At 38.1% G+C, this 22,124-nt stretch overlaps 1 protein-coding gene across 14 annotated transcripts in view; it reads left to right on the plus strand.

Annotated features, from left to right (window-relative positions):
* Positions 1-22,124, plus strand: part of KLHL13 (kelch like family member 13) — a 199,358-nt gene that overhangs the window by 144,701 nt on the left and 32,533 nt on the right. For 7 of the 14 annotated variants that reach the window (XM_081808357.1, XM_081808358.1, XM_081808359.1 and 4 more), the window contains 2 exons: positions 4,213-4,281; positions 10,218-10,359. In XM_081808357.1, the coding sequence (XP_081664483.1) occupies positions 4,213-4,281; positions 10,218-10,359 (211 nt within the window). The remainder of the gene's footprint in view (positions 1-4,212; positions 4,282-10,217; positions 10,360-22,124) is intronic. The other 7 variants (XM_031030912.2, XM_031030915.2, XM_081808361.1 and 4 more) reach the window with 1 other exon arrangement.

Here is a 22,124-nt window from a genome sequence, read left to right on the forward strand (position 1 = left end):
TTTGGAATTCCACGCAAGAAGACACCCTCTATTTAAGCCAGAAGTCATAATTTTCCTAAAAAGAAACACCTTGCCCCCAAAGTGGCAAACTTCCCAATGAATTTTATTTTGCATCTACTCCCTCCAAAAAGGAAAAACAAAACAAAACAGAACAGTCTGTGCGCTCTAGAAGTCATTACTAATTTTATTAAGAATATTTAATATGGGGCGCCTGGGTGGCTTCAGTCAGTTACGCGTCTGCCTTCGGCTCAGGTCATGATCTCAGGGTCCTGGGATCGAGCCCCACATCGGGCTCCCTGCTCAGCGGGGAGCCTGCTTCTCCCTCTCCCACTCCCCCTGCTTGTGTTCCCTCTCTCGCTGTCTCTCTCTCTGTCAAATAAATCAAATAAAACCTTAAAAAAACAACAACAACTTCATTTTAACTCAGACTATGATACTTGAATGTGTAGATAGGTGGGTGGGCTATAAAGGACAGTAAAGATTTTTTTGCATCTCCTAACAACTTGAGAAATTAAGGTAGACAGTGGTTATGTAAGCATTGTTATAAGAGGGATAACTTAAAGTCTTCTAACAAAGTTTTATGAAAAAAAAAAAACCCACCTTGGGGCACCTGGGTGGCTCAGTCAGTTGGGTGTCCGACTCTTGATTTCGGCTCAGGTCATGATCTTGGGATTGTGAGATTCAGTCCTGCACTGGGTTTGCGTGCTGGGCATGGAACCTGCTTAAGATTCTCTCACTCCCTCTCCCTCTGCCCCCCACTAAAAAAAATCTTAATGATGACACAGATGTGTACAAAATGGAAAATAATTTTAATATGAAATATTATATAACTTTGATTCTTTGTTTCCATTGGCTCGATATCTGAGATAAGCTTGAAAGAACTATCCTAAGTATGATTCCCAGATTCATTGGTATTGAGGGTCTGTCCTCTGATACTTTTTTTGTATTACCTTGCCCTGTGTGAAAAATACTGGTTGCCAAATTAAAACACTGATTTGATTACATCACATTAAACATGCTGTATTAAAACATGATTGATTCAATACTGAAATTTTTACCACGTTCATTGAAATAATTAGGGATGCCTCTAGGTACTTGCAGAATCAAGGTTGAGATTTGTTACATTTATTACAGGCTTTGAAGACATAGAGGCAATGGGACTCAGAGCTGCCAATTATAATTCTTAAAACCAAATGCAATTGGTTATTACTTTGTAAGTTTAAAAGTCTTACTCTTTGGTTTTTTTGGTCATGTTTCCTTTTAAAAGAGAAATAAACATTCCCTTAAGATCTGGTCATGAATTATTGACTTTATGAAGTTGAATGTAACTAGGAAATTCAGAAAAGGATAGGATTTTTACCACTTGAATAATGATTCTTCTGTTCCCAAACAGAAGTGATTTCTAATTGGTTTTGCGTTTGTGGAATCTGCCTTTATAATAAACTCAAAAAATTGGATAACTTGGCTGTTTGAATATTTAATAAACTGACATTTTAGGCAGGCATAAGCCCAGTTCTTTAATAACACGCTCTTCCATTGAAATGCACCATAGCTCAAGAATCAAATTTCAAAGTTAGTGCGCTACAGATAATAGAAGTAAAATGACACCTTGGTTAACAAATCTTCTGGGAGCAAAAGCAAAAAGCTCCTTCAAAGAACGTTGGCCAGGGTATTGGAGCTCCCATTCCAGTTTCTTCATTTGGGAATTGAAGAAGAAGTCATGCTCCCTGCCTTAGGTACAGCTAGACTTCTCAATGGCAGGCCTGGTGCTGGCTGTAGGGTGGATCATCCTTCCATAGGGCTTATGTGTGGCCAGAGGATTATAACTATTATTTTCTCTGTGTCCTGAGAAGGGGGTTATTGAGAGTGATGGGAGTACATGCTGTTTTCCCCAACTCACATCTACATATTGCCATCTCCCTCTACTACTACTATTTCTTGTGGACTCTCTTACCCTGTATGGCTTCTTAGGGCAAGGGAGCTTTGACTTAGTTATTTTATATATAGTAGGTATGGAATCAGCATTTAGGAATTCATTCTTTTGCTTACTCTTTTCACTCTACTTCAGGTATGTGTGTATGTATCTATATCTTTTATTACAATATTAATAAGAAATGTGAAGAATGAGGGGCACCTGGGTGGCTTAGTCGGTTGAGCATCTGCCTTTGGCTCAGGTCATGATCCCAGAGTCCTGGGATCGAGCCTCACCTCGGGCTCCTTGCTCAGCGGGGTGTCTGCTTCTCCCTCTCCTTCTGCCCCCCCCCCCACTCATGCTTGCTCACTCACTGTCTCTGTTTCTCTCAAATAAATAAATAAAATCTTAAAAAAAAATGTGAAGAATGAGAAATAGTATATGAACCAAGCTTCTAAGCAGAAGAATTTTCTGGTCTAGATACATGAGACTTGATATAGTTTAATTGGTATGTGAATTTTTACAAGATGAAGAAAGACTAAAGTATTGAAATATGGTAGATAGAGGGAACAAACATTAATTTTAAAGTTTTTCAGGGACAGGATTGAGATATTCAGTGCAAATGCTTTATGCATTGGATAATTAACTTTCATCCTGCCATAGTTATCTAATGGAGTATCATTTGTCATTCCATTTGTTTAGCCCAGTTCCCTCATCTGTGTTGTAGTGCTATTTCTGTGATAGCGATGGGTGGCTTTGGAATTCAGAATGTGTTCCCTTAAATGTTGATATCAGTAATGTAAAGTTCTCCCTAAATTTGATCTCAGTTATATCCTAAGATAGGCTGCCTCCTTACCGTCTGTGTGTTGGGAGAATGGCATGAGAGATTTTTAGCGTTGGTATTGTTTTTATGCAAGTGGGAAAAGTGGGTAATTTTAGACTGAATTAATCCAACCAAAAAATTACTTTCCTTTAACAGAATGTGTCTTTCTGAGATCTTCCTCGTATTTATCAACTAAGCGTTGAAATGACAATTGCCTAGGGCGTATTTTTCATTTTTTTTTTCCAGGCTTGGTGTAATGGGAACATTGTGGGATCTGGGATCAGACTCAAGTTCAAACCATAGTTGCCAGACTCACAGTGAAGCCTTAAACTCTCTGAGCTTCAGTTTCCTGTCTTTAAAATGGGATTGCTGTGAGGATTAAGTAGCCCAGAGAATGTGTCTGGCACAATGCCTAGTATGTAGCAGGTGCTGGGTAAACGATCTTATTCCTATGTTAAAACTGACATCAGCTATTTATTAATGTGATTTTATTTTAAATGTGACCGACATATGCATGTAGAGAAGCTTTTTTACTTCAGAAAATCATTTTGCAGTCTGACCCTATCACCTTGAACTGAGAATTTTTCTCTTTTGTGGATTCTGGTATTTGCCACAGCACAAAAGAAAGCCTTGGAAAGATTAGCCTCCATTTTATATCCTACATGCTAAAGATTTCCATTAGTGAATTCATTGCAAGTTGACAATAAAGTACTTACACTTGTGTCATTAAAAAATACAAGGAAATAACTAACCAAAGCTTTATCTTTCTTGATTTCTTTCAGGCAAGCACCTCAGTAAGAGCTCTGTTCTCCATTGTTTCTTAAACAGCAATTAATTTAGGCCTTACTAAGAAAAGGTGCTATGATATGTGTAATTTCTTTGTATAATGATGCTGTAAATGCCATTTTCATTGGGACATATCTTTAAAATAGTTGAAGTTTTTAAGGTTTTTTTTCTTCCTTTAGGTGAAAATACCAGACTTATTTTATATGTATTTCCTTATGTCATAAGTTGAAGTTTTCTTTCTGATTTTTTAAAAACAATTTCCCGTTTTTTTTAATGGAAGTTGAGTGAGAGAGAATGTGTGTGCATGCGTCTGTTTGTGTGTGTATGTGTTTGTCATGTCTATCATTCAGTTTTTGTTTGGGAGGGTTGAAGGAGGATGGTTAAGATTCTAACTTTGGTGAGGTAAGAAGGTTATTAAGATCTTTAGAATTAAAAAAAAGATCTTTAGAATTCAGTGCAGTATGCATACTTTGAATCTATAGAAAAATCTTTGGGGAATAACTTCTACCAATCTTAAGTTTTTAATTTATTTCTCAAGGGTGGAAGGAAATACCTTGACAGATTTAGCACTCAAATTCAAATGAGTATGAGAACAGGTGGCTAAATTTCTCCTCCACCTGCCATGCAACTTTATCACAAGAAATGTTTCATTTAGCAAATGCCACGGCTAACAGACACTTCTCTGTTTCAGAGCAGAAAAACAAATGGAGGGGGAGTACTTCTTTGAAGAAAACCTTTTTCTTGATTTTCTTTTTAAATTGTGAGTGTGACAAATATGTATTTTATTTTTCTGGGGGATAGATGGTGGAAAGCATGAGTCAATGCCTTGATTAACCCGATTTGTTGTCTTGTTACACCATTCATGGCTTTCATTTCTGTTTTTACTTACGTTTTGTTTTGTTATTGTTGCTGTTCTTGCATACTAACCCACTGCGTGCTGACTTTCAGTTAGGATAATATTATTACTCTGAGAAATTACAATATTTGTATAGTACTTTTAACACTAACTTAGAAACCCCTACTCTTTTGTCACGGTGGAATTATGTTATTAAAATACATTGTTGGGGGGTGCCTGGCTGACTCAGTCAGTAGAGCATGCGACTCTTGGTCTCGGGGTCGTGAGTTCGAACCCCATGTTGGGTATAGAGATTACTTAAAAAAATAAAATCTTTAAAAAAAATACACTGATGGGTTTAACCACTTTGTAATGTAATGGTAGCAAGCAAAAAGAAGTGCTGTGAAGCTAACTGGGAACTAACTAGAGAAAACTTAAAGGTGTTATTCATATATTTGTACCTTTGTAGTGTTCTCTGATTCATCACCCCCACCCCGGAAATTAAAAACAATATAGGAAAGTATAGAGAACAATTTGATGACTATTCTGAGAGTCTTGGGCAGCACTTTTTTTCTGCAAGTCCTATATTCTCCCAGCATCTTTCATGCAGAGCCCTCTTAATGTGCTATTCTTCATTTGATGTGAGCAGGAAGTGAATGTGCCCGCGCATGGGTTGGCGCATAGAATATCTCCACCAAAAACAGTCAAGTGTTTCATGTGTTTTCATGCTGGTAATTTCAAAAAGCACTGAAACGACCCCTTTTCCTCAACAAGGAAATTTGACCTCACATGGCTTTCTGTATAACATGATCTGTGATAGAAAGCAAGGAACTGAGATGGGTGTTTCATCGTTTCTCAAGCTAAGACCTCATTTTTTAAACACAGAAGTACTCATTTCAGTGGATTGGGGGGGATTCTTTTCTTCTTCTTCTTCTTTTTTTTTTTTTTGGTATGGAGCGTTGGAAGACTGTTTGAGGCTTTGGAGCCAAATGGTGTAATTGTGAGATGCTCTTCCCTTACTCACACTGCATATCAACAAACCCAATTGCTATAGTGAATTCTTGAGAGTATGGCTTCTTTATAGAGTATGTACCAAACTATTAACCTCCAAGAACTATTCACTATAGAAAACATATTTCAACCAGATTGACAGAACACTCTGGCTACAGCTTACCTACCAGGTCAGACGTGTAATACACAATCCTTTGTTGTCCTGGTGTTCACTATAAAAAGAAAAAAAAAATGTGTCTGTTTGATGATTTTTAAAACTTAAAAAATCCATTTGGGTGAACAGTGCCATGTAGACAGCAGGGGCTTAATACATGTTTACACTAGCAATTTCAAAAGTATATCTTCAACTCTTTAAGTCTATAAATTTCAAGATGGAATCTTTGCTTTAATTTGCATATTCTGGAATACTAATGAGTTAGAACATTTTTCTCTCTGTTAACCATGTGTACTTATGTCTTTATGAATTGTGTGCTCACATCATGTACACATGTTTCCCTTGGGGGTGATTTTTAAATTATAGAAATATTTTAGGCAAGATTACAATGTTAGCATCACCCTGTTAAGCCTGACAATTGCTTAGACTTTCTTTTATCTTCACAGAGCAATGCAAAGAAATACCATAGTTTGTGTATGTTCAATTTGACCACCTTTGCAATGCTTTCAGTAAAATGATCAGACAATGCTTCTGTCTCTACCCTCATGCTCTTTGAAAAAGTAATTGTTCTCTTTGAACAAGCACAGTTGAGTGATTCGTGTACACTTTGTGAAAGATTGCTTTTGTGCTCTGTGGTTGGTCATTGTTAAGAAAATAAGATGTGTCCAGTGGCAGTGGGGTGGACTGGGGGACCTGATAGCACAGACGTAGGAAGAAGATTTGAGTTTTGGACAGAAAATTGATGAACATACTCTCTCCCATGAATAATTTTATAGCATTGATGCAATGGGACTATTTAGGCAGGATTTGCTTGATTCGAAATCAGCATGAAAAAGTGAATCCAAATAGCAATTGTTTTAAGCAGAACTACGGAATTATTATTCTTACATGAATTTACATAGAACAAAAGCTTTCCTGCACAACTGTCTGGTAAACTTCAAAACCATTATCTACTTATCTACTGTAAACACTTGATTGTTCAAATTGTGGGGCTGGAGGAAACAGAGGTATTTTATTGTTAGGTAGTCTTGGAAGAATTAGTGGTAATTAATAATCCTCCTGTGTTTCTTACTGCCAGCATTAACCTTATGTAGTCAGCCCTCAGACTGAGAAGTAATTTAGAACATGAAATTGCTTTAGACAAATTTTCCTGGGGCACCTGGGTGGCTCAGGCATAGGGTGTCTGCCTTCGGCTCGGGTCATGATCCCAGGTCTTGGGATCGAGCCTCGCATCGGGCTCCCTGATCTGCGGGAAGCCTGCTTCTCCCTCTCCCACTCCCCCTGCTTGGGTTCTCTCTCTCGCTGTGTCTCTCTCTGTCAAATAAATAAATAAAATCTTTAAAAACAAAAACAGAAGAATTTTCCTGAGTAGGTTAATCCCTCTATTTCAGGGTTTCTCGATCTTGGTACTCTTGACATTTTTGCCTAAGTACATCTTAGCCGGGGAGAACTTTCCTGGGCCTTGGTGGGATGTTTAGCAGCATCCCACTAGACGAAGGTAGCACACACACCCTCTTGCGACAATGAATGACGTCTCCAAACCTCGCCACACGTGGGGAGGGGAGAAACAAAATCCCCTTGGTCCCCTAACCCCTTCTGAGAACGACTGGTCTTTTTAATTGCTTTTAACCATATGACTTGGAAAAGTAATACTTAAAAACTGTTATTTGTCCTTGGACTTACTCAGGGAATCATTCCTTTAAGGATAGCGTGATGTATTTGTGGCCTGGGCTTTGCAGAGAGGTTTTACCTCCTTGCGATGTTGAAAAACCGTTCTCTTCACACCCAGTCAGTAAACTTAATGAAAAGGAGATAGAAGAGAATATTGAATCTGCTGAGAAGGTTGACATGGCATGTATTGTTACTGATGCAGAAATAATAGGGAGTGTTCTGAATGTTAAAAAGTCAAAGTATGTTGATAAGAAGTCATGAAGAAGATGACTTTAGTGAAGGCTTCTTCAGCATTTGAAGTAATTAATTAGAAAGCCAACCATATTATCTTGCCAAGAAAGGGCTGCATTTTCACATTCTGCTTTTCAATTTTAGGAGCTAGAGACAAATGACAAGTAAACAAGTTGTTATCTATAGTTTCTTCAAAAAAAGCAATTTCCAGGATATGTCATAGGCACAATGTGGCTTCAGCTTTATTCCTGTCCCTTTTACATCTGTGGTTCTATAAAAATGGTAATTGATGGTCATTGAACGCACTGTGTGAGAAAGAAATGTCCACAAAAATGAGATTCTGTGTTCATTGAGATGACATATGTTAAAATTCTCATGTGCTAGGTTCTGTGCAGGGAATACAGAAAATAATAAAACATTCTGCTTGGATATTTCATTAAAATAATTCTGTTTGAATGGAAATTTTCTGGTTAGGGGTACCAATCACTATCAGTCTATTTCCCACTCTTCCCATTAATTCTGTACTTTTGAATATCTGTCTGCAAAAGCTGTTTAAAAGGGTGTGTGAGTGTGTGTATGATATGTCTTGTATATAATTTAATTCTTTTTAAGGCTATTTCTGAAATTAGTAGAAAGCTATATTCATTTTCTTCTATGCTTGTTAAAATCTTATTTAAATTATTCTCTTTATTAAATATCCATGAGAGTTGAATAAAACATGGTCATATATTATTAATTCATTTTTGGTTATACTATGGCTCTAATATCCTTAAGAAGAATTGATCTCACCCTTAAGGCCAGAACTTTTGCTAATTATTAGAAGATTTAAAACCATTTCGTTGATGTCCGGATTCAAGAAGCAGGATCTTCAAGTATGGTGGTCTTAAAACTTTTTTTCTGGTTCAAACTGATCAACTGAGGTTACAGGTAAGGTAGGGAACAAGTGAAATCTTCATGATATTGGATAGGCCAGAGTTAGAAAAGCAAAGAATTTGGGGTGCATGGCTGGCTCAGCCAGTGGAGCATGTGACTCTTGATCTCAGGGGTGTGGGTTCCAGCCCCATGTTGGGTGTAGAGCTTACTTAAAAATAAAACCTTAAAAAAGAAAAAGACAGGGACGCCTGGTTGGCTTGGTTGGTTAAGCATCTTTCTTCGGCTCGTTTCATGATCTCAGGGTCATGAGATCGAGCCCCATGTTGGGCTCTGCGCTCAGCGGGGAGTCTGCTTCTCCCTTCCCTCTGCCCCTCCCTCTCGCTCTCTCTCTCTCAAATAAATAGAATCATTAAAAAAAAAAAAAGGAAAAAGGAAACCAAATGATTCAACATGTAGGAAGTTAGAGGTAAATAGCAAAAGTGGAGTTCTAGCGCTTGAAAATGTGTTCTTCCTCTTCCTCTCCCAGTGTCCATTTTAGCGCTACATCATGAATGCACAAACCCACTCAGAGCTACCAGCTCCCTGCTCTTAGATGATTCAGAGACACTTTGGGCAATGTTATACCTAAGGAAACACAGGCCTGCCTCATCTAAGGGATAATAAAATGTTGTACTGTGGTGGTCAATTTTCAGGGTAACCTGAGGCCCTTCATTAAGTATTTTGTGTGGTCTCTGTGAAACAAGCTGACCTGTTAACTACAGGTTCTCCAATCCTTTTTATGGCCCCCCAAAAGTTATTAGTGTAATATATACATCGGCATAGCTTGCATTTATTATTTTTTACTTTTTATTTCTTAGAAAAGATGGAAATGCCACTAGACTCTAGCGATTTAACTGAATAAATCCTAAAATGATCAGTGAGAGAGACTGCTGGAAAAAGAATTATGTCAGGTGTAAAAGTTTTTGTTCCGTTGGGGGTTGATTAGAACTATAACTAATTACAGAAGAGGAAGCAGTGTATTACTGTCACAGTTAATCTTTGACTTTTATTAATGGGGTCTTTGGAGTTTGGAATCACACTAGACTTACATTCAAATCCTGACCCAACTACTTTAATAAATTTGCGACCTTAGGTGACTTACTTTTAACCTTTTTGTAGCTCATTTTCCCTGCCCTTCATACAAAGGAAATAATAATAGTACCTATTGCATTGGATTGTTTTAAGGATTATATGAGGTCATGTTTGTAAATTTCTGGGCAAGTACCTGATACATAGTGACTATTCAATAACTGATAGCTATTATTTTTATCTTTCTCAAATTAGGTATTCCAAAGAAATTTTAACTATGAATAACACAATTTGATGTTCTTGCTACCTAAACAGTACAATACCAAAAGCAATTACTCTTGCACTGAAAATACAAAGACCCTTTGTGAATGTAGTTTTGAACCAGCTTTTAGGTTGATTTCTCACTTCTAATTTTTTTCTGACCTTGAAAAGTTTTTTAGAAATACATAATATAATTTCTTTTTTTTTTTTTAAAGATTTTATTTATTTATTTGAGACAGAATGAGAGACAGAGAGCATGAGAGGGAGGAGGGTCAGAGGGAGAAGCAGACTCCCTGCCAAGCAGGGAGCCCGATGCGGGACTCAATCCCGGGACTCGATCCCGGGACTCCAGGACCATGACCTGAGCCGAAGGCAGTCGCTTAACCAATTGAGCCACCCAGGCGCCCCATAATATAATTTCTTCTAAGGTGTAGAATGGTATCATCCTAAAGCACAACAAAACAAAATTCAGTATATTCCATAGTCAAATGATAGGCACTAGTGACTGATTATTACTCTAAACAATGCCATTATTGTGAATTATATATCAACTTTTAACTTGCCTTTCTTTCTGATTTATACACATTTTCAGATCTCTAGTGGAAGAGGAAGACCAACACATGAAATTGTCCCTTGGAAGCAGCGAAATGGGTCTCTCATCCCATCTGCAGTCTTCCAAGGCAGGAACCACACGCATCTTTACCAGCAATACCCACAGTTCTGTGGTGTTACAGGTAATCTAAACTGTCCCTTTTGTAATATTTAAATGGATTTAAAAACCACTCAAGAGTGTTTGTGGTGTGGGATGTTGATAGCGGGGGGCGAGGAGCATGCATGTGTGTGGGCAGGGTGCATATGGGAACCCTCTGTACTTGCTGTTCCATTTTGCTGTGAACCTAAAACTGCTCTAAAATAATTAAGTTTATTAATTAAAAAAAGAGCAAGCAAACATCAGGAAGAAACCTTGAGGGGAAAACTACATACCTTCCTGATGTTAAAAAACAAACAAACAAAAAAACCCAAAACCCAGAGTTCATTATTTGTTTTGTTTGTATGAAGGAGGTCTCGCTGTCAGCCACTTTGCTTACAGAATGTTATGTCTGGCAGCATTGACTTTCCGTTTTGTCTCAGCCAATATAAATATCACAAATCTCTATGCTGAATTTTCTAGTTCCTCACTCATGACCTGCTTCACTGTCACCTTTATCATAGTTCTGAAGATCATATTTATTTGGTGTCTCAGCTCACATTGACAGTAGTAGGTGTGGGAGTGTAGATAAGGATGGCTGGATGCAAACACACTGGTAGATGTAAGAGGTAGTAAGTGACCTCAAAGGAGAGGACGGAAATACAGTAGAAAGCCAAAAAAAAAAAACAAAAACAAAAACAAAAAAACCCAACCCATCAAAAACTGCAGTGTGGAGCTAATTAGCCTAAGGATAAGCAGGCATAGTACTTCCGGCAGTTATGGACACTCCCTGACCTCTGTGGGCATGGCTGAATTAGGAAACAATATACTATTGGATGTCCCTCAATGTCTTCTAGATATAGGCAAATTAGATCAGTGTTCCCTCTAGTAAGATAAAGAATAGAAATTTTTCTGAATGTATTTTTCCAAGAAATCTCCCCAGGTGAATTTCATGCATATTCCTGGTCAGTGACCATTAGGGTAAAGCAGTATATAGTATATAGTGTTTGGTGTACAGTCCAGTATATAGTGTAGTAAGAGAGGAGGCCCTCTGCGCGCTCTGCGGCTTTGTTGTGTCATGTAATTTTTCTGGGCTTCATTTGTCTTATCTCCACAATGTGTCTTGACTAGGAGATCTCTAAATTCCATTCTAGTTCCCATCTGTAATTCCATGAGATCATATCTTCCATTATTGTGGCTTGTAATGGGAGCTGGGTTTTATGGTTTGTTGTCCTGTGGGTCTCATCAGCAGAGATGTGAGGGTCAGGAAGGAGAAGCTTGCCAATTCCTGGCATCTCAATGCTATGTAAATGGTTTCATTGTTGGCTGTTCAAGGCTATGGGAAAAGAGAATGAGGGGTCAAGCAGATAGGAGAAGTCTGAGAGGAGGAGGGTTTTTTTGGTATATTAAAGTTATCTCTCTAAAGAAAAAGAGACTCACCCCCCCCAATACATCTACCCCATCCATGCCCATAGTCTTGTGTTAAAGCCAATGTGTGTGCTCCTGCTAATTTTTAAATGAACTTTAAACTAAATAATGGAAGCCACTTTAGTGTAGTGATACAGATTTGGGGCAGTGGGCCTCAAATTTTAGTGCATTTCAGAATCACAAGGAGGAAGGCTTGTTAAAACAGTGAGCACTGGGCCCTGCTCCAGAGTTTTTGAATCAAAAACTCAGATACGTGTATTTTTTTTTTAAGATTTTATTTATTTATTTGACAGAGAGCTAGCAGGGGGAGTAGCAGAGGGAGAGGGAGAAGCAGGCTCCCCGCTGAGCAGGGAGACCGACGAGGGGCTCGACACAGGGCTCGATCCCAGGACCCTGGGATCATGACCTGAGCCGAAGGCAGACGCTTCACCGACTGAGCCACCCAGGCGCCCCTCAGATACAAGTATTTTTAACAAGTTCCCAGGTGATGCTGAAAGACCAGGGAACATACCTTTAGAACCACTGTTCTAGAGACAGGGTCCTTCTTCTGCCGAGAAAGATGGCCTCTCCCTTTCTCCCTACATATCGTATGAGGGTGATAAGCTAATTGCTTTAATGGGGAGACATCAGGAGTAGCTTCTATATCTATCAACAGGGAAATGCTTACATAAAGTATGTGGTATAACAACTATGTACTACTGTGCAGTCACCAAAGAGGGTGAGGTAGATCTGTGTGTAAGAATGGAATATTATTCGGCTCTATACAGGAAAGAAGTACTGATGCATGCTACAACGTGGATGAACCTTAAAAACTTTATGCTAGTGAAAGAAGCTAGTCACAGAAGGCCGTATTTTACATGATTTCATTCAGACAGAATGGCCAGAAGAGGGAAGTCTATAGAGACAGAAAATAGACTAGTGGTTGCTTACAGGCGGAGAGAATGAGAGGATACGAGGGTGCTAAAGGGTCCAGGATTTCTTTTTGAGATGATGAAAATATCCTAAAATTGACTGTGGATATGGTTGCACACATTATCTGTGAATGTACTAAAAGCCACTGAACTTTTCATTATATGTAAGTGAATTGTATAGTATATCAATTCTATCTCAATAAAGCTGTTAAAGTTACAGGACAGTATGTACTGTATAATCCCATCTATTGGTAGAAAAACTATACAATAAATGGGGCGCCTGGGTGGCGCAGTCGGTTGAGCTCCCGACTCTTGGTTTTGGGTCAGGTCATGATCTCAGAGTCGTGAGATCAAGCCCTGTGTTGGGCTCCATGCTCAGCACAGTCTGCTTGAGATTCTCTCTCCCTCTCCCTCTGCCCCTCCTGCTCGTACTCTCTCTCTCTCTCAAATAAATAAATCAATCTTTTTTAAAAAAGAAAAAGACTATACAATATATATATGAATGTAAATGCACAGCAAAAGGTCTGGAAACATTAAGGGAGGCTGGTGAATGTTGTCTTATACTTTCTGCTTTGTACGATCCTGCACTGTTTAATTTTTTTTACAATGGAAATATTTTTGTGTATAACCTGTGTAGTTTAAAAAAGATAATTGTTCTCTTAACTATGGGGAAAAAAAATGAGGGTTGCTGGAGGGGGGGGATGGGGATGGGATAACTGGGTGATAGGCATTAGGGAGGGCATGTGGTGTAATGAATGAGCACTGGGTGTGATATGCAACTGATGAATCACTAAATTCTACCCCTGAAACTAATACTATACTATGTGTTAATTAAATTGAATTGAAATTTTTAAAAAGTTATATATATATATATGTGTGTGTGTGTGTGTGTGTGTGTGTGTATATATATATATATAATTGTTGACAAAACCAGTATGGCTGGGTCTTAGACCCTTAGCTATATTATGTTTTAGTTTAGCCTTTGTTGGTCCCGGCTGGTGGAAAGAACAATGATGTGAAAGTAACTAGAGAGTTTGTATGGAGTTAAAGGTGATCTTTCATCAGCTGACATTTTTTATTATTATACTATTTTCTATGGTGGCATAGAGCTACCACTCTGTATCGCTCTTGCCAAAGTTTGCTCTCTTTAAAAGTCCATTAAAAATGATGTTCTCACAAAGGGAGATTTTTAAGTAGCAGCACTAACAGAGAACTACACCCCCCCCCCCCCCCGCATCTAATCTTAGGTGTATGGTTGTCAAGGGAACAAGTTGGAGAAGTGTTTAATGTGTAAATGTTATCATTGTTTTAAAATTAGCAATCACACAAACGTCAGCTTCAGAAGGCATTGAGAGTCACTGTCAGGGGAAGGGACCCATGGGGAGAAAGTGTTTTCAGAAGTCTCACTCTGCAGGATTACCCACTGCATAACTCTAGTGGGAAGGACATGAGTTTAGGCCAAACCTGGAATCCTAATTTTACCAATAGTTATGTGACTTTGGGAGCCCTCCATCCTCTCTGGGCCAGTTTCCTTATCTATAAAATGGGTAAGAGGCGTGAGGATTAAATGTGACAATTTATGGGAAAGTAAGGTGCATCATAAATATCCATTTTCTTTTACTTCCATTTGAGCCAAACATGGAAGGCGTCAGAGAAAATGTAGCTGATCTGAAGTGGTGGGTGTGCCACATAAGACATCCATCTGGGTTGGCTTGATCTGCTCTTGCAGATTAATCATCTCCGTTAAACAGGCTTTTGTAAACTCGGCTGTCGAAGAAAGTGCCTAAAGAATGGCGATACCTAATAGGTTTGGATTCCTAGAACCTTGAACAGATCCCCAGAGAATCCATGATGGAGTTAGGCAGTGCAAATTGCTTTCACTCAATTAAGGAAGGTTAACCAGGGTTTGCTTAAGTAGTAACTGGTAAAATCAAGGACTAATCTCATTTTCTTCACTCCTTTGGCTTCACCTATTATCCCACGTTGTCAGCATTTTTCTTTTACTGCCCCATTTTATGGAAATTCATTGAATCGTACTATTCCTTGGCGCCTTCATGCCTTAAAAATAACAGCTTTATGGAGATATAATTCGTATACCATCTAATTCACCCACATAAAGTGCACAATTCAACGGTTTTAGTTTTTAGTATACTCACTGGGTTTTGCAAATATCACCACAATCCATTGTAGAACATTATCATCTGCTCAAAAAGAAACTTTGTATCCATTAGCAGTCACTCTGCATCTACTTACAATTCCTTGCCCGAACCTAAGCCACCACTAATCTACTCTCTGTCTCTATAGATTTGCCTATTCTGAACATTTCCTACCAATGGAATCATCATATGTAGTCTTTTGTGACCAGTTTCTTTTACTTAGCATCATGTTTTCAAGATTCATCCATGTTGTAGCATGTATCAGTGCTTCTTTCCTTTTTATGACTGAATACTATCCCGTTGTATGGATATACCACTTTTTTAAAAAAAAATTCATCCATCCATTGATGGACATTTGGGTTTTTTTCTGCTTTTTGGCTATTATGAATAATGCTGCTATGAACCTTCATGGAGAAGTGTGTGTGTGGACATGGTTTCATTTATCTTTCATATATACATGGGGTAGCATTGCCAGTTCATACAGTAATTCTGTGTTTAAACTTTTGAAGAACTGCCAGGGTGTTTTCCAAAGTGGCTGCGCCACTTTACATTCCCACCCACAGTGCATGAGGATTCCAATTGTACCATATTTTTGCCAACACTAATTATCTCTTTTTGATTGTAGCCATACTGGTAGGTGTGACGTGGTTTTGCATTGTCCTTCCCTGATTGCTGATGATGTTGACCATCTTTTCATTTGTGCTTATGGCCATTTGTCTAGCATCTTTTTTTTTAAAGATTTTATTTATTTATTTGAGAGAGAGAGCGCACAAGAGCAGGGTGGGGGGCAGAGGGAGAAGCAGACTCCCCACCAAGCAGAGAGCCCGATGTGGGACTCGATCCCAGGACTCATTCTGAGCCGAAGGCAGATGCCCAACCAACTGAGCCACCCAGGCACCCCTGTCTATCATCTTTTAAGAACTGTCTATTCAGATCCTTTTCCCAGTTTTTGGTTGGGTTATTTATCTTTTTATTCAGTCGTAAGAGTTCTTTATATATTCTAGATACAAATCCCTTATGAGAAATGATTGGCAAGCATTTTTGCTCAGCACCTTTGGTTTTATAGTCCCTTGTTGTTCTGTCATCGCTGCCTTGCCAAACCCCTATCCTTTATCATTTCAATCATATGATCTTTGCTTCTGCTTAACCTTAGTAGAGTTCATAGGACAGATGGTCAAGGCAAACACCTGGAAGACTTCTGACTTTTCACTATTCTCTAAACATACATTTTTTTTGCACACTTCAGGCTCTGCACCCATTTCCTGTCCCTGAACTGCCCTTATTTTGCTTTTTGTTTTTAAAAACCCCTGTTTATTCATAATTATCCATCTTAAATGGTAAGTGATAAAACTGGAATTCTAGTTTTGCCCTAAACTCATGTCCTTCCCACGACAGTTATATAATGGGTAATCATGCAGAGTGGGACTTCTGAAAACAGTCACTCCCCATGGGCCTGTTCCCCTGACAGCTACTTTAATTGCCTTTTGAAGCTAGAGTTTGTGGGAGCCAGGCAGAGTTAGCAGCTTCTTCTCTTCCTCCCTCTTAGTCCTTGATAATATGACCTATCAGTGCGATTCACAACATCTAGGATCTAATTTGTTGTTTCTGTATGCCTGTGATCGCGTTCTGGGGTACATGGAGAATGCTTAATAAGTGTCCATTATTATTATTATTGTAAGACTTATGGTCATTCAAAGAGATAATACATATAAAGAGCCTAGCCCATCACCTGGCACAGAGGAAATAGTGCTTTTCACTGCTATTATTGGTATTATTGGCAGAATAAATGAATTTGGGTGGCAGTTATAATAACTTTCATATATACTTGCCTCATGATACTTTAAACAATATTGTGAGGTAGAAAAAGCAAGAATTATTCTCTCCATTTTATAGATTAGGAAACTGAAGCTTGGGGAGGTTAAGAGGCTTGCCCAGATCACATAGCCAGTAAGTGACAACAACTAGGACTTGAACACAGGTTTTCTGACTGCAAATTTGGTTTTATAATCTGTTTTTGTAATTTGTTTCTTCTAACCTTGCTCTAAGCTGTATTATCTTTTTAAATATAATGTCTGTAAATATTAAGTTTTCATTGACTGTAAGTGTAAAAACATTAACAAAGGCTCACAATTTGTTGTGAATGATATAGTAAAGATTTTATTTTATTTTTTAAGATTTTATTTATTCATTTGAGACACAGAGATGCAGAGAGAGAGAGAGATCATGAGCAGGGGGAAAGGCAGAGGGAGAGGGAGAAGCAGGCTCCCTGCTGAACCAGGAGCCTGAGGTGGGGCTCGATCCCAGGACCCTGGGATCATGACCCAAGCCAAAGGCAGACACTTAACCATCTGAGCCACCCAGGCGCCCCTTATTCTTTTTTTTTTTTTAAAGATTTTATTTATTTATTTATTTAGAGAGAGAGAGCAGGGGCAGGGGCGGAGGGAGAGCGAGATCTTAAGCAGACTCTGTGCTAAATGTGGAGCCTGACGCAGGACTCGATCTCACGACCCAAAGATCATGACCTGAGCCGAAATCAAGAGTCGGATGCGTAAACAACTGAGCCACCCAGGCGCCCCTATTCTTTTTTTTTAAGGATTTTTTTAAAGTAATCTCTACACTCAACTCGAGGCTCAAGTTCACAACCCCAAGATAAATAGTGATCTAGAAGTCACACACAGCTGAGCTATCCTCAAAGTATTAACTCATAACTTGAGCCTACCAGTTAATGAAATATTACACACTCACTAATAAATGTCAGCAATAAACCAGTTGAGATAACATTACTAAATGAACATTTACCCATGTTAACTAAAGAGAGAAAAGATCTATCACTTTATGCTTAACAGCTTTGTAATAAAAAGTCTACTAAAGTGAAAAAAAAAAAAAAGCTGTATGCTCTTCTGACTGAGCCAGCCAGGCGCCCCATAAAGATTTTATTCTTGATAGAAATAGTAGAATTATGAAGAAAGTCTTCCTGCCTCTCTGCCCTACTTCCCTTCCCCTATCAAAATTGGAAAAAAACAAAAGCAAACAAACAAAACAGAAAACATGTTAAGTGCCAGTTGGACACATCCTTTTTTTTAAAGATTTTATTTATTTATTTGAGAGAGAGAGAATGAGAGACAGAGAGCATGAGAGGGAGGAGGGTCAGAGGGAGAAGCAGACTCCCTGCCGAGCAGGGAGCCCGATGCGGGACTCGATCCCAGGACTCCAGGATCATGACCTGAGCCGAAGGCAGTCGCTTAACCAACTGAGCCACCCAGGCGCCCCTGGACACATCCTTTTTAAGACAAGGAGGCCATAACTGTAGTACCATGTTTCAGCTGGTAGCAGTGTATATTAATTGTAGAATGTTTAGAAACATTCTAGGTAGAGGGGCGCCTGGGTGGCTCAGTTGGTTGAGCGACTGCCTTTGGCTCAGGTCATGATCCTGGAGTCCCGGGATCGAGTCCCGCATCGGGCTCCCTGCTCGGCAGGGAGTCTGCTTCTCCCTCTGACCCGACCCTCCTCCCTCTCATTCTGTCTGTCTCAAATAAATAAATAAAATCTTTAAAAAAAAAACAAAACATTCTAGGTAGAAACAAATTATTTCTTGATTGATGGCTATGCTTACTCAGACCTATAGAGTTTTCAAAATGCCTCCTTGCTCTGCGTGTCTAGGCTCCTAATTGGCATTTTCTCATGTTAAGACTAGTGCCTACCAGATTGTTCTTCCTATATTTTCCTCCATTTTTATCTATTTACTGTTTTTTCCTATCCACTTTTAATTGTAAAGCCTATAAAAGATCATTTTATAGTCTCAAATTATTATCTAGGTAATACAATGTTAAAGAAATGAATTATCTCAAGAGCGTATACAAATTAACTTGTCTTGACTTCCAGTGGGCTAACTTTATGAAATGTTTATGCTAAGGTAGACATTTGGGTTGCTTATCATGTCATGTTGATGAACTGTACCCAATTTTAAAACTTTATGATCATAAAATAAACAACTTTAAAAATGTATTGTTGGGGCACCTGGCTGGCTCAGTCAGTAGAGCATGTTACTCTTGATATCAGGGTTGTGAGTTCGAGCCCCATGTTGGGGATAGAATTTACTTTAAAAAATTAAAAAATAAAGATGTATTAACATAAGAAAGGGAAGCATAATAGATAAATTGACAAAGAATATGTGGGAGATACACATGTATTAATATATATGTATTAATATATATTACATACAGTAATATTTCATTATATATGCATATATATTTCTGTATAATTCTATTTCTGTTAAGAATAAAATTCATTATATATTATATAGAATGCAATATATAATATGAATGTATGAATCATATATAATGAAATATTATTAAGCCATAAAAAAGGATGAGCTCTTGCCATTTGTGACAACATGGATGGACCTAGAGGATATTATGCTGAGTGAAATAAGCCAGAGAAAGACAAATACTATATGAATTCACTTAAATGTAAAATGTAAAAAAAACAAAAAAACAAACAAAAAAAACCCCAAACAAACAAAGGCAGAAACAGACCTGTAAACAGAGAACAATCTGATGGTTACCAGAGGGGAGAAGGTTGGGGGGCTGAGCAAAATGGGTAAAGGGGGGTGGGGTAAAGGCTTTCAGTTATGGAATGGATAAGTCACAGGAATAAAAAGTACAGCATAGGGAATATAGTCAATGGTATTGTAATAGTGTCGCATGGTGGCAGATGGGAGCTACACTTGTGATGAGCATAACATAACATATAAACTTGTCAAATCACTATATTGCACACCTGAATCTAATGTAACATTCTGTGTCAACTATACTTCGGTTAAAAGAAGAAGGCATGAAGATTTTAGAGTAAATTGTATTGTATAAAAGAAGAGCTCAAATAATCTAGATTGTTGAACCTTTTATCAAAATGAAACTTTTTATTTCTTTATTTCAGTTACCTAAATGGCAGCTAGAGTATAGAGAAATGAATGTATAATTTTTCTTGGGACTAGCTTTTGTGGTACTCAGGATAGGGTACAATAAGTTAACCTACTACTTCCACAATTGAGTGTGCATCTTTAAGATACCAGTTGGAAGAGAGTCTGCCACCTTTCCTTTTAGTGTACTTTAGTATATTATTACCCTGCTCTCTCAAATGAGGCTTTGTTGTTGTTATTTAGCATACATTGAAGTCATAGAGACGACTAGCACATACCAACTGATAGTTAAATATGCTGTAATATATAATTTCAATTTCTGATTGTTTGTTGCTAGTGTAGAGTAATACAGTTTGTTAATGATTATTGAGCTTATATCTTACCACCTTGATAAACCAACTTACTCTAGGAGCCTTTATTTGTAGAGTCTGTAGGATTTTCTACATAGACAATCATTTTGCCTATAAATAAAGATATTTATTTCATTCTTTCCAATCTGATGCTTTTTATTTCATTTTCTTGCCTTACTACACTGCCTAGGAACTCCAGAGAAATGTTGAATGGAAGTAGCTGAGTAAACATTCTTACTTTTTTGCTGACATCAGGGAGGAAAGCATTCATTCTTTCACCATTAAGTATGATGTTAACTATAGGTTTGAAGAAAAGTTCCTTTCTGTTCCTATTTGCTGAGAGTTTTGTGTCGTGTTTTTAATCAGAAATGGATGTTGGATTTTGTCAGATACTTTTTTGCACCTATCAAGATGATCTCATCATTTTTCTTTTTAATTTGTTAATATTGTGAGTTATAGTGATTGATTTTTGAACACTAAAGCAACCATGCATTGCAGGAATAAACCCCACTTGGTCGTGATATATTATCCTTTTTATATATTATTAAATTTTATTTGCTAAAATTTTAGGAATTTTTGCATCTATGCTCATGAAGAATTTTGGTTTTCGTTTTATTAGTTTTCTTACCTTTGTCTGGTTTTGGCATTAGGATAATGCTGGCATTAGGATAATGAGTTGAGACATGTGCCCTCCTCTTAATTTTCTGGATATGTTTGTGTGGAATTGGTGTTATTTCTTCCTTAAATGTTTGCTAGAATTCACCAGTGAAAATTTAATTTTATAGTTAGACATACAGCTATTCAGGTTATTGATTTCTTCTAGAGTAATCTTTAACAGCTTGTATCTTTCAAGGAATTTATCCATTGCAACTGAGTTGTCAGATTTATTGGCATACAGTTCATATTTACTTATTATCCTTTTAAAAGCTATACAGTCTCTAGTACCATCACCTCTCTCAATCCTGGTATTGGTAATTTGCATTTTTTCTCTTTATCTCCATAATCTATCTGGCTGGAGTTTTATCAAATGTATGGGTCTTCTCAAAGAACCAGGTTTTTTGGTTTTATTGTTTTTTCTCTTTCTGTGTTTTCATCAATCAATGAAATCAATTCATTTCTTCAGTCTCCTCTCTGATCTTTATTATTTCCATTTCCTCCTTTTGGGGATTAATCTGCTCTTCTTTTTTAAAAAGATTATTTATTTTAGAGAGAGCATGCGTGCGGGCATGGGGCGGGGGGAGGGCAGAGAGAGAGTGTTGAGCAGACTCCAATGCCCAGCACAGAGCTTGACGTGGGGCTCGATCTCACAGCCCTGAGATCATGACCTGAGATGAAATCAAGAGTCAGATGCTTAACCAACCGAGCCGCCCAGATGCCCTGGGGTTAATCGACTCTCCTATTTCTAGTTTCCGAAGGAGGGAGCTGAGAGTGGTAATAAATGTTCTTTGCTCTGAAATCTATTTTGTCTGATATTATAGTCATACCAGCTTTTTTTTTTTTTCTGAGTAAGCTTTATGCCCAACATGGGGCTTGAACTCACAACCCTGAGATCAAGAGTTGCATGCTCTACCAGCTGAGCCAGCTGGGCGCCCCTATGCCAGCTTTCTTTCTTTCAACTAGTGTTAAATTGGCAAATCTTTTGTTTATTTGTAAATTAACATACATGTTTACATGTTTATTTTGTAAATTAACATACAGTAAAATGGATTTTTTATTGGGCTGTACCTTTATGAGTTTGGTTTTTGTGTTTTTTGTGTTTTTTTAAAGATTTTATTTATTTATTTGACAGATAGAGACACAGCGAGAGCAGGAACACAAGCAGGGGGAGTGGGAGAGGGAGAAGCAGGCTTCCCGCTGAGCAGGGAGCCCGATGCGGGGCTCGATCCCAGGACCCCGGGATCATGAGCTGAGCCGAAGGCAGACGCTTCACCGACTGAGCCACCCAGGCGCCCCCGAGTTTGTTTTTTGGTTTTTATTTTATATTTACGAGTTTTATTTCTTTTTTTAAAGATTTTATTTATTCATCTGAGAGAGAGCATGAGCAGGGG

The sequence above is a fragment of the Leptonychotes weddellii genome, chromosome X (assembly GCF_054177405.1).
Source record: "Leptonychotes weddellii isolate Sample4059 chromosome X, ASM5417740v2, whole genome shotgun sequence".
Classification (NCBI taxonomy): Eukaryota; Metazoa; Chordata; class Mammalia; order Carnivora; family Phocidae; genus Leptonychotes; species Leptonychotes weddellii.